Source organism: Mesoplodon densirostris, chromosome 3, assembly GCF_025265405.1.
Source record: "Mesoplodon densirostris isolate mMesDen1 chromosome 3, mMesDen1 primary haplotype, whole genome shotgun sequence".
Lineage (NCBI taxonomy): Eukaryota > Metazoa > Chordata > Mammalia > Artiodactyla > Ziphiidae > Mesoplodon > Mesoplodon densirostris.
In genome coordinates, this window is record NC_082663.1 from 74,466,277 (window position 1) to 74,484,459 (window position 18,183).

Below are 18,183 nucleotides of genomic sequence, written 5' to 3' on the forward strand. Positions count from 1 at the left end.
GTCTTGTTGTGTTTTTCCTAGGGTTTATCCTGTATGGGACTCTCTGTGCTTCTTGGACTTGGGTGACTATTTCCTTTCCCATGTTAGGGACATTTTTGACTCTAATCTCTTCAAATATTTTCTCAGACCCCTTCTTTTTCTCTTCTTCTTCTGGGACCCCTGTTATTTGAATGTTGGTGCATTTCGTGTTGTCCCAGGGGTCTCTGAGATTGTCTTCAATTCTTTTCATTCTTTTTTCTTTATTCTGCTCCTCAGCAGTTATTTCCAGTATTTTGTCTTCCAGCTCACTTATTTGTTCTTCTGCCTGAGTTATTCTGTTATTGATTCCTTCTAGTGTATTTTTCATTTCAGTTATTGTGTTGTTCATCTCTGTTTGTTTGTTCTTTAGTTCTTCTAGATCATTGTTAAACATTTCTTGTATTTTCTCAATTCGTGCCTCCATCTATTTCCGAGATTTTGGATCATCTTTACTGCCATTACTCTGAATTCTTTTTCAGGTAGGTTGCCTATTTCGTCTTCAGTTATTTGTTCTTGTAGGTTTTTAACTTGCTCCTTCATCTGTAACATAATTTTTTGTCGTGTCTTTTTTTTTTTTTTTTTTTTTTTTAATGAGTGTGATTGTGTTCCTGTCTTACTGGTTGTTTGGCCTGAGGCTTCCAACACTGGAGTTTGTAGGCTGTTGGGTAGAGCTGGGTCTTTGTGCTGAGACGGGGACCTCCATGAGACCTCCCTCCGATGAATATTTCCTGGGGTCTGAGGTTTTCTGTTAGTCTAGTGGTTCAGACTTGGAGCTACCACCCCACCTGACCCCTGGCTCGTGAACCAAGATCCCGCAAGCCACGTGGGGTGGCAAAAAAAAAAAAAACAATAACAAAGTTAAAAAAAATATATTAGACTAGGAAACTAACAGGTGTGTTAGAAAGAATATTAAAATAAAACTATAGATGAATCAACAACCGGAAGGTATAACAGTATCACAATAGTAAAAAAGAGGAGGAGGGAAAAGAAAAAAAGATGGGGGGGGGCCCTGGCTGTGGAGGGGGGCGCCTAAGCAAGGGCGAGGTTTGGGCCTGGGCAGGGCCTATGCTTCAGACCCACAGGGCTGGAAGAGGCCCTGGCGGCTGTGAGCGGTGGGGCTTAGGCTCAATGGAACAGAAGGGGCCCAGGCTTGCCCCTCACCCCTGGTCTCAGAGGGCAGGGGACTTCACCTGGGAGCCCAGCAGGCTTCCTGGGCTCAAGTGGGTGGGGCAAATGCCCTCCTCTCCGTTCCTGACCCTCCAGTCTAGGGGGCCCTTTCCGCCTGCCTCTCCTGTTCTCCCCTTGGCCTCCTTCCTATGCTCCCAGGACCAATGCGGCCGGGTGCAGTGGGCGGTCTTGGAGGGCAGGGGACTGGCCTGGGAGCTCAGCAGGCTCCCTGGGCCCAAGTGGATGGGGGAGACGCCCTCCACTCCTCTCCCGTGCCTCCAGCAGGGCCCTTCCTGCCTGCCTCTCCTGATCTCTCCAGTCTCCCTCTTATGCCCCCAAGACCCACATGGCCTGCACAGGACTTTGGAGGGGGTGTACCAGCCTGGAAATTCAGCAGGCTCCCTGGGCCCAAGTGGGCGGGGCGATTGCCCTCCACTCCTCTCCCTCTTCTCCTGGATGACTCCGAGTGCCTGCCTCTCCTGATCTCCCTGGCCTCAGGGATGCTGATCCTGTCTAGCCTCCACTTCTTCTCCCCACCTCAGTCCCCCCACATCCTGTTGGTTCACTTTGGGGTTCCTCCCATCTCCTTGGGTGTCAGGGTACCCCACCAGTGGCCAGCTCACACCCTAGTTGTGGGGAGACGCTAACTCTGCATCTTCCCACACTGCCGTCTTGACTCCATCCCCTATATATTTTAAATGAAAAAAAATTAGGTATTTCCTCCCTTGGTTATTATAGTAGAGCTCTAAGGAACCAGAAGAAGAAAGAATTTTATAAGTTCTTAACAAAATATATCAGATACTCTCTTCTGGAAATATATTTATTTTTTTTTAGTTAAGATGTACATATGTTATATCAATATAGAATTAAGAGTAGCATTATATTTGCCACGGGCATTATGTTCTATTGCCGTGGTGAACCTGTGGTGGCCCATAGGTTAAAAAAGATTGAGAAACAGGGCTTCCCTGGTGGCACAGTGGTTGAGAGTCCGCCTGCTGATGCAGGAGACACGGGTTCGTGCCCTGGTCCGGGAAGATCCCACATGCCGCGGAGCGGCTGGGCCCGTGGAGCCATGGCCGCTGATCCTGCGCGTCTGGAGCCTGCGCTCCACAACGGGAGCGGTCACAACAGTGAGAGGCCCACATACCACAAAAAAAAAAAAAAAAAAAAAAAGATTGAGAAACAATGAACTAGAATTTCGGCACTTTGAGACAGGACTCACGCTGGATGTAGCTTGGTGGGCAGCAGTGTGATGTTCTAGAAAGAACACTGGCCTCTCAAATCAGAACACCAGGATTTGAATCCCACTTTAAAACTTGTTCAGTGACCCTTAAACAAGTTATTTCCCCTATTAGATCTTCTTTCATCATTAATTAAATTGGGATAAAACAATAATGACTTCACGTCATTAATATGTGGCGCGTCTGCACACACACACATGGACAACAAAAAAAAAATGAGAAAACATGTAGCACCTTGCTGGTACATGGTACACAGTTTTCTGCCATCACATTCTTCATCTTGCATAGGTGGCATAATGCTCTGTAGTTAGTAGGTATGCCAACACTTGCTTACTGAATGAATCAACACATGAATGACTGAGAACCATTGAAAAATTCCTTGTTTTCTGTTATGGTGTTCAACTTAGTGTATCCAGAGAACTGACTGAAAATAACCTTTTTCCTGATCATCTCTATGTGTTTGAGTAAAAAAGCAATGGTAAAACTTCCTTTCTTCCTCGGTTATGTACCTTAAGAATATGTGAACTAAATATGCTAGGAGATCTTATTTTATTTTACTTTAACCATTTAATTTATATTTTAATTCAATTTAATTTTAGATAGGCCCCATGACACATAATCTCTGGTTCTCCAAGTATTCTTAGCTCATCCCTGTTGTAGTAATGTGTATTGAGAGCTCAGCCTTGTCTTGCTTACCAACCTTCTCCCATACAGAGAGAAGCATTTCTCATAGTTCAGAGAACATTCTGGAAGAATGTTCATAGTTTACAAAAGTAGGTATGTAACTGGTCTTATGATTTAGAAAAAGAGATTAAAACATAATAAAATATGAAGAAGCCATATCTTAAGAATGGAATTTTGGATGTTAAAGCTGTATTCTGAAAAAAAAATATAGTTTTAAACAATAACTTGTACTAATTTGCTTCAAAGAAAAAATATTGAAAAGAATAAGAGTTGTTTAAATTAGCATACCATTTATAAGTAGTTTCATAGTTAAAACTAAACACATTCAATTACAGTTTGGATTACACTGTTGTTTTACCTAGCAAACCATTCAGGTTGATTCGTACAAAACTAGGAAATAAATTCAGCACAATCCATATTATAGAATCTGAATTAGAGAGGCTCAAATTTATTATAAGTACACTTATAAAGACTTTATGAAAAGATGCCACTTTGTGAAAAGAAAAAGCATAAAATGTTAAAATTATTCTTTTTGTTTTCTGGATTTTTTATTTGGCTGAACCTCACAGTTCTGTGTTTCTAAGGTCTTTTAAGGCATAGTTTTTGGTTGTTTAGTGTTCATTGTTAGTGTTTTGGTGAAGGTGTTCAATGAAGATTTGTGGAATTTAGGAAGTTTAAATGTATGACCTATAATATATTACAATTCAGAAGTTTGAAGCTAAAATCTAGGGAAATCTAAGCATGTTTTTAAAATAAGCTCTAATAATTCAAAAGCTATTTGTGATACATTCTGGAAAGGCAAATTTGTTGGCTTTATTTTTTCCAGGGAGCTAATTTGTACCAGATTGTTAGGATATAACGAGACGTACATTTCTAGTGTCTGCTTTTTTTTTTTAATTGTGTGTTACAAATACTCCAAAACTAGAGTTAAAATAAACAAAAAGTTGAGTCAGGAACACTTCTCATTTAAAAAATAATCCTGGAATTTTGGAGTAGAAAGAGACTTTAGAGTTTATTTTTTCCAACTTCCTCCTCCTACTAATGAGGGAATTAGTCCCAGAAGGGTAAACTGACTTGTTTAGAGTCCATAGCTTGAAAAAGAAAAAAAAAAGGGGGAAAGGTTTCTTTTTCTTCTATACTTGGTACAGGAAGTACTCAATATATAATTCCCAAGAGGGAAGTCAGCATGGCATGAGGTATGTATTATTGTGAATTTATTAATTAGCATTTTGGTTCTTCTGTAATTGACTAAGGAGACTGGTTAAGGTAAGTTTTTCCCCATGAAATAGAGATGCTGGGAGCATGCATGTTCTTATCCCAGATCCTGGCATTCTCCACAATGATGCCATCCTGGGAACACTCCTGGGCAGAAATTTTCAAGAAGATTTAATGTACACACCTTTGAAATAAAAAGTTTGGGGAGGGGCATATTTCATTTGAAAATAAAAACAATATTCTGATTTGATTTTGAGCAAATTATTCATTTTTTAAAATCCAAGAAACATGAATGACATTTGCATTTACTTTTTAGAAGTTGAGAGATTTTGAGACATAAGTCAGCTAGTTTTCTCCTTACAGCACCCCTCTGTTGTTTTGGAATCAATCATTCTTTCTTTCAACAATTATTTATTGAACATTTCAGACATATTCCAGGCATAGTGGTAGCTTATTAAAATATTAAGTTAAAAAGACTTGGTCTCTGTCTGAAAGAGGAAAGGAATTTATTCCTTGAGAGGTTACAGTACACTATTATTGCTCCAGATTTTCCCTTGCCATCTATACTTTCCATTATAAAATTTGACATAGTAGTCATATAGTAGAGAAAATGATAGATAGAAATTATAAGAATGTTTCACTGCATTTATTTATCCATTTATTCAACAAGTATTTATTGAGTACCTCCAATAGAGACTTTGCGAGTACCTACTGTGTTCCAGACACTGGGCTGTGTGAGTGTGGGGTACACCAGTGAGTAAAACATTCAGTGATCCTGCCTTCATAGGGATTACATTCTAGTGGGTGACACTAACAATGACCAAGAAACATAAGAAATAAACAAATGACAGAGCATGTTAGAAAGTGACAAGTACTGTTTAAAAAAAACAGAAAGATAGAGTAGGGAGATCACATATGTGGGAAGGAGAGAAGAAAAGAGGGTGTAATTTTAAATAGTGTGGTCAAGAAAGGTCCCATTGTGAAGGTTACTTTTGAAGAAAGACTTGAGGGTAGTTGAAATAAAAATCCAAGAATTAGGGTAACTGTAGGGTTTGAAATTTTACATTTATTTTAAGTCTATTTTGTTATATGTGTACTTCCTGACCAGAGGATGCAGATGATGGTAGACTCAGAGCTTTTTTCTTCTCTTTCTTTTCTCTCCTATTAGCTTTGACTTACACAAGGAATGGTATTTCTACTCTATTTTCTCTTTTGTACTTAAATAAAATAAATGTATTTCATATGATTTTTGTCCATCTGTAAGAACAGGGTTTACTTTGAGAATTTCCTCTTGACAGTCCGATGCAGTGTGTAGCATAATTTCATATAATTCATTGTTTCTTATAAACATAAAAATCCATGTATTGCCATTTTTAGAGTGACTTAGTCATCTCATTTTGGGCAACAAATCAAATTCTTTTCCCTTTGAGTCATTGAATCATCGATTCAGATAAGAAAATGGTTTATTTTCTTAATATTCTTGATTGATTTTAACATGATTTTAAAATAAAAGTATTTGTTTCTTACAGATTGTATTTCTGGCATCTGCCTATGTAAGTCCCCAACTCACGGAGGAGAGCTGTTCAGCCGTGGCTGCTGTCATACATTACCTGTATCTTTGCCAGTTTAGCTGGATGCTCATCCAGGTTGGTACCTCATTTCCTCCCTCTGCCCCCTTCAGCTTTCCAATGTGTCTGGATGGAGTGGCCTTTATATCTGATATTCTTTATACTGAAATGGAAGTAATTCCATATATCCATCACTGCATTCCCAGGAGATCAATGCAAGAAAAACCTTATAAGCTGTACAACATTAGAAAGTGTAGTGAATTTGAGGAAATGAAAAGAAATCTAGTAGAGTTGGAAATAAGGGAGTGGTAGGAGATGAGACTTGTGATGCAGGCCCTATATGACACAGTAAGAAATTTTAACTTTTTTTCTATGAGAAGTCATAGAATTATTTTTAAGCAAGAGAGTGATGTGATGAGATTTGGATTTTAGAAGGAACTCCCTGTTTGTAGTGAATTGAGTTCAGCAAAGAGTGGACATGGGAGCCAATTAAGTAGCTTTAGCTGTATTCAGGGGAAAGAACGTGGTGCTGTGAACCAAAGAGGGAGAAGAGACAAAGGGAAGTGAACAGCTTCTAAGAATTGTTTTTTTAAACTAGAACTATAGGATGTAGAGATTGGTTATAAAGAATGCAGAAGGTGGAACCAAGGATGTTACCCAAGTTTCTGGCATGAATGAATGGGTAGATAGTGGTGCCTTGAACTAAAATAATGATCCCTGGAGACTGGGAGAAGATGATGAGTTTTTTTTAAGGACATGCTGAGTGTGAAGTTCTTGTGAGATCTCCAGTGGAGACTCAGGGAAAAGTGGAATATGCAGAGCTAAATCCCAGAACAGAGGTCCATGCTAGAGAAATACATTAGACAATTACTGACTTAGAGTTGGAAAATGGAGCCATTGCTTTGGAAGAGATCACTTTGGGAGAGAGTACAGAGTGAAACCCAAAGAGGCCTAGCATACTCTCCTGAGGAACTAGTAAGGGTTGGGGAGAGATTTGAACTCTCCTTTTCTGACTAAAGTCCCAAATTCTCTCTATTGTCTAATGCTGATTTGCTTGATAAAGAGGCTAATGTGAGAGTTGGATCCACTTAAGCACTATTAATGTCACTAATTCAATAGCTCAACTAAGATGCTGCCTTCGAAAGTGATTTCTACATGGTGGTATTGTTCAATCTTTCATGTGATAGAAATAGTTTCATATGTGTTTCTGAGTATGCAGGTGAAGTATACTATGTAAACAGATGCATTCAGGCCCTTGCGCGTTCTTTTTTCTAATGTTGAATAAGAAAGATGTGGGATTTCTACCATCTGGCAATATTGGAGGAAGGTGAGGTGATACTATTAGTAGAGAATACCATACAGAGTCAAGGAAGGGATCTTTTCCCAAGTATCATATTATAGTTGGCTCTGAAGGAGAAGAAAACTGAACTGTTTAGTTAATAGAACTACTTGGAACAATTGGAGGCCTGCATCTGGGTTTGAATTCTGGCTCTGTTATTATCTTTGTAACCTTAATCAAGTTATTGACTCTCTCCAAACTTTGTTTCTAAATCTGCATATGGAGATAATAATTCCTACCGCATAGAATTATTGTTTTATAGTTCTTCGAGCAGCTCTAATTATGGAAAGTTTATGGTGTTCTCCAGTCCCCCACCAAACAATTAAAAAATAAATCTAGGGCCTCCCTGGTGGCGCAGTGGTTGAGAGTCCGCCTGCCGATGCAGGGGATACGGGTTCGTGCCCCGGTCTGGGAGGATCCCATATGCCGCGGAGCGGCTGGGCCCGTGAGCCATGGCCGCTGGGCCTGTGCATCCGGAGCCTGTGCTCCGCAACGGGAGAGGCCACAACAGTGAGAGGCCCGCATACCACAAAAAAAAAAAAAAAAAAAGAAAAAAGAAAAAATAAAAAATAAATCTAAACCATACAACATAAAATAAATACTTGCTGAAATTACAATAGCATTTGCAAGATTCTCTGACTCTCTTTAGTAGTTTATCTAAGTTGAACTTTTTATGTGCGCCCTGTGTATGTTGTCATTTATCTTCCTGAACTGAGGTCCATAGCGGTTTGCTGAAGGTCTTTGTCCATGTCCCTGACCTATTCAGTTTTTGATGAATGACCTGGATGAAAACACAGGAAGCTGTCTTATCAGGTATGCAATGATACAGAGCTGAAACAAGCTAAAACAGCAAGCCGCCTGTGTTAAGAGTACAGGTAGAACGAATATAGAAAACCTGTACTGTGACAGCTTGAAAATGAGAGTGAAAGAGACATAATCTGATGGGGGTTAATGTAAACAACTTGAAATTTTAATTTAACCCAAACTCAGTAGCAATCAAATGTGTGACCAGATTGCTTAAACCATAGCAACTACAGTAACTACAAAAACACAGACCTGGGTTACATTAATAACAGTATGGAAGCAGCTGGGGGAGCCGTGTTTAAATTATACTCTACAATAGTCAGACAACCCTGGCACCCTGTAACCACTTTCAGCAGGAATATTAACCAGCCAATGAGAAGTTGGAAGACAGTCCTATAAGAAACTTGGAGGCAGCTGGAGACAACTAACCTGGAAAGAACTTAGTGAGATGTGATGGCTGTCTACAGATACTGGGAGGGCTGCTACAGGAAAGAAAGAATGGACTATATATAGCTCCATTTGGAAGAACCAGAACAAATGGGTCAAAAATTAGGGAAGCAAATTTTGAATCACGTTAAGAACTTTTACAGTCAGTAAGGATTTCAAAGTTGAAAAAGCTATGTCTAAAAGTAGAGAGCGTCCAATCACTGAAATATATTCAAATAGGGGAAATGACCAACTTTCAAATATGTTGTAGACAGATTTCCTGCTTTAGGGGATGGCATATAAAATTTCATCCAACTTAATAGAGATTGCTGTATTCTGTATGTCTTCTTCCAGTTTTGAGTAAATATGATCGTGGATGATGCACATTTAGTAAACTAATTAGATTTCTGCATGGCTAATGGTTTAGGAAAACTATTTAAAGTACCAGTAAAGTTTAATGTGTTTCAGATGGTACACCACACACTTTCATGGTTTGTGGTGTGACCACAAGGGAAAAATTCAAAAACTTCTGATTCTAGGTAGGTTACTTCTAATGAGTTACTTTGTGGTCAGAGGTTGTCACCTTTACTAACCTGTATTTTCCTGTTTATAAAATACTGTCTGCTAAAATCTTTTTTTTTAACAAGAATTCGTTTTTAAAACATTATGTAAAAGATAAGACTACTGTTAATCCAATCTTGTTAGTCAAACAGTTGAAAAAATTGAAAGAATATTAACATTTCAGTAGTTCTACTTCGTATTTCTAGCAATGTAGGAGAGAAATTGATATATGTATGTGTGCATAGCTTATGATGAAAAGTTAATCACTAACTTTTAATCATTGAGCTAAGCATGCAAGAATTATTTATTTTGATCTGCATTATATCTTCAATCTTAGAATAAATACATTTAAATGAATTTATCTTGAAAAGTTATTTTACTTTTACTTCATACTTTTAATACATTATAGTAACAAGGGATTCTATTTTAGAGTGGGAAAAGAGCAATTTTGTTGGTAAACATGTTACATAACTTCTCTGAGCCTAGATTTTCTTATTGAATGATTAGATTTGTAATAACAGTACCTCTCTTTGAGGACTGTAAAAAGACAAAATGAATGAATACATGGAAAGAACTTGGAATGATTCCTGGTACAGACTGCACACTCCACACGAATTTACCCATATTATCGGCTAAGCAAATATGTAGACTAATAATTCTTAGATTTTGAAACATGTTGAAATTCTCTGTTTTTCCAGTATAATTTACATCTTTTTTTTTTTTTTTTTTTTTTTTGCAAAAGAGAATTAGCTTGATATAGGGGAACGAGAGAGCTGACATTGTGAGGCAGACATGAGCTGAAAAGCCTTAGCAAGCTGATAACCTCTAACCTCTTTACTGAAGAGCACGTGTGGCTCATAGCAGGCTCCAGAGCTAGTGGCCTTGACTGTTTCTTTAGACTTCCCCTTTCTTGAGTGTTTCTTTAGGCTTCCCCTTTCTTTGACAGGGAAGTCACACTGTGCATGATGGGAATAGAGTAACAAATTATTTTGCTTATTTTTTTAGAAGTATACAACTCACAAATTCCTTTTTGCCCATGGAAATTGAGTTATCCTTCTGTTTGCTCTTCATGTAAGATCACTCTGAAATTACTGAAACAGCAGGGTTATGTCTACTCTAAGAAAAATTGACAGTGAGAATTTAAGCCCTCATAGTACTTTTGCTCTATTTTCTTAGTTATTTTTCTAATTTTTGTTTCTTTTTTCTGTTTTGATTGGCTTTCATTTTAGAAATAACATATACTAATTGTACAAAACATAATCAAACACTATAGAGAAATATTAAATGAAAAGTACATCTATTTCTCCCTCTTTCATATGCTCTCCACCCTCTGCTCTACCCTCAACCCTACTCCCAAAGTTAAACAGTTAATGGTTTCCTGTGTATGCCTCCAGATATATTCCACAACATATAAATATTTATAAATATATAAAGAAGCACATGTGTGTGTTTGTGTGTATATAGTGTATGTATGTTTACATATAGTGTATATATATATATATATATATATATACTATATATATATAATATACATATAAATTTACCCCATACTGATATACTTTTTTGTCTCTTCTATAATATGGTTATTCCATAATTTTTTTCTGATTCCTATTAATGAAATGCTGGTTATTTCCAGTTATTTTTGCTATTATAAACAATGTTTCTTGGAACATCCTTACACTCTGAATATTTGTTTACTTACAGAATATCCGTAGAATAAATCCCTAGAACTAATGTCTTTGCTCTTAACATCTACGTGAAACATGCTACCAGATGGATTGCCAGACCATGTGTGAATTCATGCAGGAAATAAATCACAAGTAAATTATTTGAGATATTAGTATATAATATAGGTAAATAGAAACTTAATTTTGCCTGTATATTCATTTGGCCCAGTTTTATGATCGTTTCCTGTCACCAAGTTAAATTATATAATAATCTGCTTCAGTTATGATCAATATCCAAGCCTGGATTTTCCTTGCAGTCTGTTCATTTCATGCCGAGGGACACAGCTTACTCAAAACTATAATGTTTTATTTTGAAACTAAAGCTTACTTGAAGAACATATTTCTTAAATGGTAGAATAAAGTTAGAAATCATTTCACAGTTGTACTTGAGCATTCATATCTTGTGCTTTAATCTCTCCTTAAAATCTGGCTATGAAGAAGCAAATGTATGTATATTTATTTCTTGATAGAAAGACTACTTAGTGCCAGAGCATAACAACAGGAAGGGAAATGCTAATATTAGCTGTGTTTTTCCTTTGCCATTGATTTAATTTGAGGGGACATCAAAGGTATTAAGGACAACAGACTGGTAATTATCAAGATAAAAATGATATATCCAGGGCTTCCCTGGTGGCGCAGTGGTTGAGAGTCCGCCTGCCGATGCAGGGGACACGGGGTCGTGCCCCGGTCTGGGAGTATCCCACATGCCACGGAGCGGCTGGGCCCGTGAGCCATGGCCGCTGAGCCTGCGCGTTTGGAGCCTGTGCTCCGCAATGGGAGAGGCCACAGCAGTGAGAGGCCCGCGTACCGCAAAAAAAAAAAAAAAAAAAAAAAAGATATATCCAGGAAATACTGAATTCTCCAATCCTCCCAAAACCTTGTAAAAATTGTTAAAAGGGAGGATAACTGGAACAAGGACACATGGTAACATTTCTTAGACTCTCCTCTGAAATGAATGACTAAGAATGTATGGTAATGACAGAATTAATAGCATCTGTGATCTCTGACTGAACTTGATGCTATATATCAGTGCAAGGTTTCTGGTGACACAATTAATAACCAAATATTAAACAGCAGGCTATTCCACATATTCTTATTCCACATATCATGAAAAGGTATGGGATTCAGGCAGCCTATTTTAACTTAAAAAAGAAAAGGCATTTCTCCTTTATATTTTATAAATATAATATGTATTATATTAGCATATATTATATGAGCAAACTAATGAATCTGTGTTTATGGAGCATAGGAAAGCATTTATGATTTATTACCATCAAACATTTAACGCAGTATAGCTTCAATTTTCCTGTGCACTTGGAAGATAGTAGCGGGAATCACTGAAAATGTTACTGTAAAAATAAATAGACATGTCCATATACGAATGTAAGTAAATATGCTTATAGACACACCATCTTTTAGTTTATTCCTATCTATATTTGAACTAAATTGTATCTGGGTAATTCATTTGGTTGGTTTGCATCTTAATCAGAACCAGTTTAAATTCTAACAGCCTCAATTCCCAATTCTGAGAAATACGCTTCTCCTGTCCTCAGTTTCCTCCTGTATTAATGATAATAATAATAATAAAACTTAGGAGAGGGCTTCCCTGGTGGCGCAGTGGTTGAGAATCTGCCTGCTAATGCAGGGGACACGGGTTCGAGCCCTGGTCTGGGAGGATCCCACATGCCGCAGAGTGGCTGGGCCCGTGAGCCACAACTACTGAGCCTGCGCGTCTGGAGCCTGTGCTCTGCAACAAGAGAGTCCGCGATAGTGAGAGGCCCGCGCACCGCGATGAAGAGTGGCCCGCACTCGCCGCAACTAGAGAAAGCCCTCGCACAGAAACAAAGACCCAACACAGCAAAAATAAATGAATTAATCAATAAACTCCTACCCCCAAACATCTTACAAAAAAAAAAAAAAACTTAGGAGAGCAGTTGTCTTTATTAAATGAGATGCAGCTTAATGTGGGGTCTACATTTATTAACCAATTAGTAAGTACTGATTCCATTCTTCTTCTCTTAAACTGTTGTATTTAACATTTGTAAGTTTCTACCAGTTTAACATTGACCCCCTTCATTAGGAGTTCAATCAAATCAATTCTACAATTCTTTCTGAGAAGGTAGTATATAAATGAATAAACTCAATAACTAAACCAAATTATGAAATTGTTATTAAATTCAATGAAGACTGTTAAATATTGAAATTGTGTACATCTTCATTTATTTGATATTTCTCAATAAAGATTGTATGCAGAGCATTTTACTAGGTACTACAAGGTATACAAAAATTAATCTACCGTAGCTCACAGATATGTTTCAGCCATTCCTATTCTGATTAAGGCCTTTATAAGTTCTCATTTAGTGCTGGCAAAAAGTGGAGAGGGAAAGAGAATGGGTTATCTCCATACTTGAACCAGGAAAATACATCTCCACTGGCACATACAATGAGTGCGGGAAAATGAGGACAAAAAAATAAGCTCTCATGGAAACAATAATATTGTCAGCATTTGTGTGACTTTCTATGGAAATAAATCTTAACCTTAGTCTTCACAAGATGCTTTGTTCTATAACTAACCCAAATAAGAAAAAGCTATGTTTTTCTCTTGCTGCCTCAGCTTCCTTATCTCTAAATAAAATGTCTTGAGATGGTCCATAAGATGGTTCTAACAAAGTGTTTAAAGCCTAGAGATAGAAATGTAACTGGAGACCTAGGTACTGAAATTTCGATTCACATTTCGTCTTTAGCAAGAAATATGTAAGTGTGGTAAGCTGTGCTCAGTCAGTATGAAGCAAGTTGGTGAGAGTGACACCTTTAACTTACACTGAATTTTCATAATTCTTTTAGTTCTAACATTGGATAAACACAGATACTAAGGCACATATGCTATATATCTGGCAACACAAAAATATTATGCAAAGATAATGGTCTCTTGATACTCTAACCTTCGATTACAAAGGAGGAACCACGATTACAGGGAAAGGAATGTATCTCAAATGTTCCACTCCCACCTTATTGTGGAGAATTGCAGTACTGGAGCTTTTAACCCAAGTGCTTCAGAGGAGCAATATATGCCTCAATGTTTTTAGAACAATGAAGAAAAACTAAGTTAATCTAAGCAAACGTTCAAATCATAAAAGGAATAATAAGCATATAGGCTAACTCATTGAACCCAAGTTCTGTAAGTACAGTTGGACCTCAAGGAGCTGTGAGCAGGAATGGAAAGCTTTGTCCCTTCTTCTTCTCTGCAAACACACTTTCTCTCTTCACTGTGCTTTTGGCTACTCCCACCACTAAAGTTCATATGTTTTCTTTTCTCAGTTGACCAGCTTAGCTATCACAAAATTTCAGGGAACTCAATGAGAAATGATTGGTCCAGCCTGGCTCAGGCTTTGTTGCCAAATCCACAGCTGTGGGCAGAGGAACAGGGTCATGAGCCTACCCTGCATATGTTGGCAGGGGGTGGGGGAAGGTGAGGAGGGAGACAGGGTTCAGAGAAGAGCGCTGATGGCCTAGGCGTACATCCCAAAATATACCTACCATACATACTATATTAAAACATTTTAAAATTCAAGTAAAACTTGAAGTGAGTTAGTCAACACAAATCTTAGGTTTAGGCCATATGGTATTTCCAGAATAATTAGATGTTGTTTCATTACATAGTGTTTCCATTCTTTAGCAAAAAAAAAAAAAAAAAAAAAAAAAAAAAAAAAAAAAAAAAAAGTCATATAGTGGTAAATACTGTCCCTAGAGTATACCTCAATGATTGGATTCTTTTGAGAAGGAAAGAGATTTTTTTTTTTAAATTAACAAAGGCTTATGACATTTGGAGCTTGCTTTGCTTAACTGAGCATTCAAGAATCAGTGACCCTGTACCTTGAGCTCTTTAGAGCAGAAGCATTGTGTGTGTAAGTCTAACAAGCAATTACATTTGTCTCAGTCTTATCTGAGGCTGTGGTAAAGGTCAGACAGTTGCTGAAACGTTCAGTGATTCTAACTGATGGAACTAATGTTCATCTGTGTAAAAGTGGACATTTTGGAAATGCCCCAATCTTTATCATGATGAATCAACTTAAAAGTCATTTACCAATCTGTGCGCTCCTTCCTGATTCTTCCACCGCCTGCACCACTGAGTTACCATGTTATAAGGATACACACAACATCGATTTAAAATAAATAATCCATACTTTTATTTTGGAAATGGGTTAATCATCCTTACTTTGCATGAATTTTCATTCTCTAAACAGGCAGTATTGACCACTCCAGCATCAGACACTTGATACAGTCCCACCTATTTGAGTCATGTCCCTACACTAACAATAGAAAGGAGGAAAAAAGCCTCTTGGACCTAATAATTTTTAAAAAGAAGTTAGAACAAATTTACATAAGCAGCAACTCAAAACATCCTTCCTAATTACAGATAGATGCAGATGTACATAAAGATATGGAGTGCTGACAGGAGAAATTCAGAGACAAAAATCTTCAAGTAACCAAACATTTTTATCCTTTCCTGGTTTAGGCCAATCAATACTAATCCTTCAAGGCTAATTTGGTTCAGATAGAATCTTACCTGGAAGCCTCAGTAAACCATCTGAAAGCCTTCCCAGGAACATTAGGCATGTTGTTTCTCACATAGAAGAGTTTCCATTGTATCACTGCTTACTTTTGGTCTTTATTTATCTTTTGTTTTTCACACTGTCCGACATCCTAATAGGAGATTTAAGTGAGGTGGTCACATTTTTTAGTGCTGACTATGTACTTAGCACTTTATATGTAGTGTCTTACATAATCTTTATAATAGCTTTGTTGTACACATGAAGAAACTGAGATTGTTGTCACTTGCTCTGGGATTGTTGTCACTTGCTCTGGGATTGTTGTCACTAGTGTATAAAAATATACATATATGATTAATCTGTACTCACACTCCACAATATTAAATTGAGAAGAGGGATTTATCTAGTGGATAAGCATCATGTGTGAAATATGTATGATATGACTTTCAATGTTGTTTCTGTAATAAAAGATAATTAAACATAAGTGATCTCATGGGAAAAGAACACTAGAAGGCAGAATATGTAAGTTCTAGATTTGGCTTATATACATGCTAGGTGTGATTGGGGGCCAGTAGTAACATTTCCAGGCCTCGGATTCCTTCTTCTGTTTATCTAATGTATCCCTTCATCCCCCTCACTCTTTATATACACTTGTCCCTTTTATATTTTTATCTTAAGAAGATAAGAAATAACATATAAAGTATGATATAAATTTAAATGTTTTCCTTAATGATTTCTTCCCATTTGTTTGGAAAGTAAGATTCAAGAAGGTAAATACCTCTACCACCTCTGTTACTGTTATAGTCCCAGTGCCTGGACGGGCCTTTGAAATGTAGTAAGCACTCAATAAGCATTTATTAAGTGAATGAATGAAAAAGAGAGAGTGTAAATTGAGAAAGGAGAATGGCCGCAAAACCTACCCCATCACAGTACATTTTTCTCTGTGCAAACATTTTCTGTTTACTTGTCTGTCTCCCACTTGGGACTGAGACTAGGGCTGTTGTCACAACTCTATCCCCATTCCCTGGAACAAGTGTCTGACTCTACCACATGATAAGCCCTCAATAAGTAAACATTGTTTAAAAGTCTGGAACACAGGACTATTTACTTCATTATCATCATGAAGCTGTTCATATGGAAAGTAAGTTTGAGTATCTGTGTGTTTCTTCAGACATTGACAGAACAATCACAGACGATTATGACTGAGTCAAATCGTCATAATCAAAACAAATTAAGCAAAATATAAAGTACAGTAAATAAACTAAGTATTTACTAATGTTTTCAGACTTTTGAGATACCCTGAATTTCTCGGGTATATGAAAAAAATGAATGTGTGAACTGACTTTAAAAATCAAATCAAAACTATAGTTATTGAGTAGAGCCTGGCCCTTTGTTGATCTGTTGTCCCTCTTTATGCCTAAGCCAGGTGAGTGTGTTTCCCGTACCACTAGACCAGAGCCTGTTCATCTTATGCTCTGCTTCTTTCCTTAGTCTGTGAATTTCTGGTACGTGCTGGTGATGAATGATGAACACACAGAAAGGCGGTATCTGCTGTTTTTTCTTCTGAGTTGGGGACTTCCAGCTTTTGTGGTGGTTCTCCTCATAGTTATTTTGAGAGGAATCTATCATCAGAGCATGCCGCAGATCTATGGACTCATCCACGGTGACCTGTAAGTACATCCAGGCAGAGCACACTGCCTCCTCAGCCTTTCTGTATCCAGGCAGATTTACTGGTAGAAAGTGGGAGCAGTTGACTAAGGGGTCTGACTGAAGGAGCACCATGAAGACCTTTGCCTTCCTGCCACACCTTACTTCCTCTAATTATCTCTATAAATAAGAAACTATTGCCTCTCCAGTTCCTTTGATAGGTGCAGTTTTCTCAGGTGAATTGGTGTATCAAACAGTTCACAGCAATTTATACTTTACCATAATTTAGTTTGTTAGATTGGGACAAACAGAAATACCTAGTGAAATCAGGGAACTATGAAAATTTTGGTGAAGAATAGAATCAGTGACAAATTTGGAGTATGGCATGTTATCTAAGGAGTCTGATATTTGTGGGGCGGTGGATGGGGAGCATGGCAGGCACCATCATTCATAAAATCACTAAATACCAAAAGACTATCAGAGTGAATGGAGAGTGTCTTCAAAAGTACATGGGAAGGAGGCAAGGTCAGCTGGGTCCTTCTGATAGATTCTTATTAAAGTACACTGTAGTCTTGAAATCTAACGGATCTTTATACACACATATATATGCATGCCTTAATCCTGAATCTGGTATCTTACAACTTTGAGGACCACTCAGCCCCTTCTATTGACACCACATTAAAAAAAAAAAACACTTTGGGTAATAAAGCTTAATCAACTCCCTTGGTGTAATGAGGATTTAGAGGAAAAAGTAACATTTCTAAATAAGAAAGAATAGCCTAGTCACAATCTTATGAAGACAGTGTTACCTAATTATCTCACAGGTTATTGTGAAGATAAAAATTAGTTAATAGATGTAAAGAATCTTTTGAAGCAAAAGTACTATATAAGCAGAAGTCATTTTCATATTATTATTGCCTCTGATCAATTATGATCATCCATTATATATTAATCAACACTTGTTATTGATGTATGCAGATATACTTCACACGTGGGCAATCGCAGACTAATATCCCATACCACATTAAACCAAAGGAGATGAGCTATGTAATACACACACACCCATTGAGATACCATATATATAATTTAGTCTTTTTATTGCAATTCAGTAAGATTCCCTCATGCTGATTAATTTATAGCATTACAACAATAGTATTGAAATATAGTATTATATTTTGTTGATATAAAATTCTAAAAGCCTGATCTTCTAGAAGGGAATGGTTGTGTCTTTTCACA

General features: G+C 37.4%; 1 protein-coding gene across 1 annotated transcript in view; it reads left to right on the forward strand.

The window, feature by feature from the left end:
* ADGRV1 (adhesion G protein-coupled receptor V1) overlaps positions 1 to 18,183 on the forward strand; it is a 525,892-nt gene that overhangs the window by 345,882 nt on the left and 161,827 nt on the right. The window contains exons 83-84 of the mRNA XM_060091810.1: positions 5,855 to 5,971; positions 16,792 to 16,970. Of these exons, the coding sequence (XP_059947793.1) occupies positions 5,855 to 5,971; positions 16,792 to 16,970 (296 nt within the window). The remainder of the gene's footprint in view (positions 1 to 5,854; positions 5,972 to 16,791; positions 16,971 to 18,183) is intronic.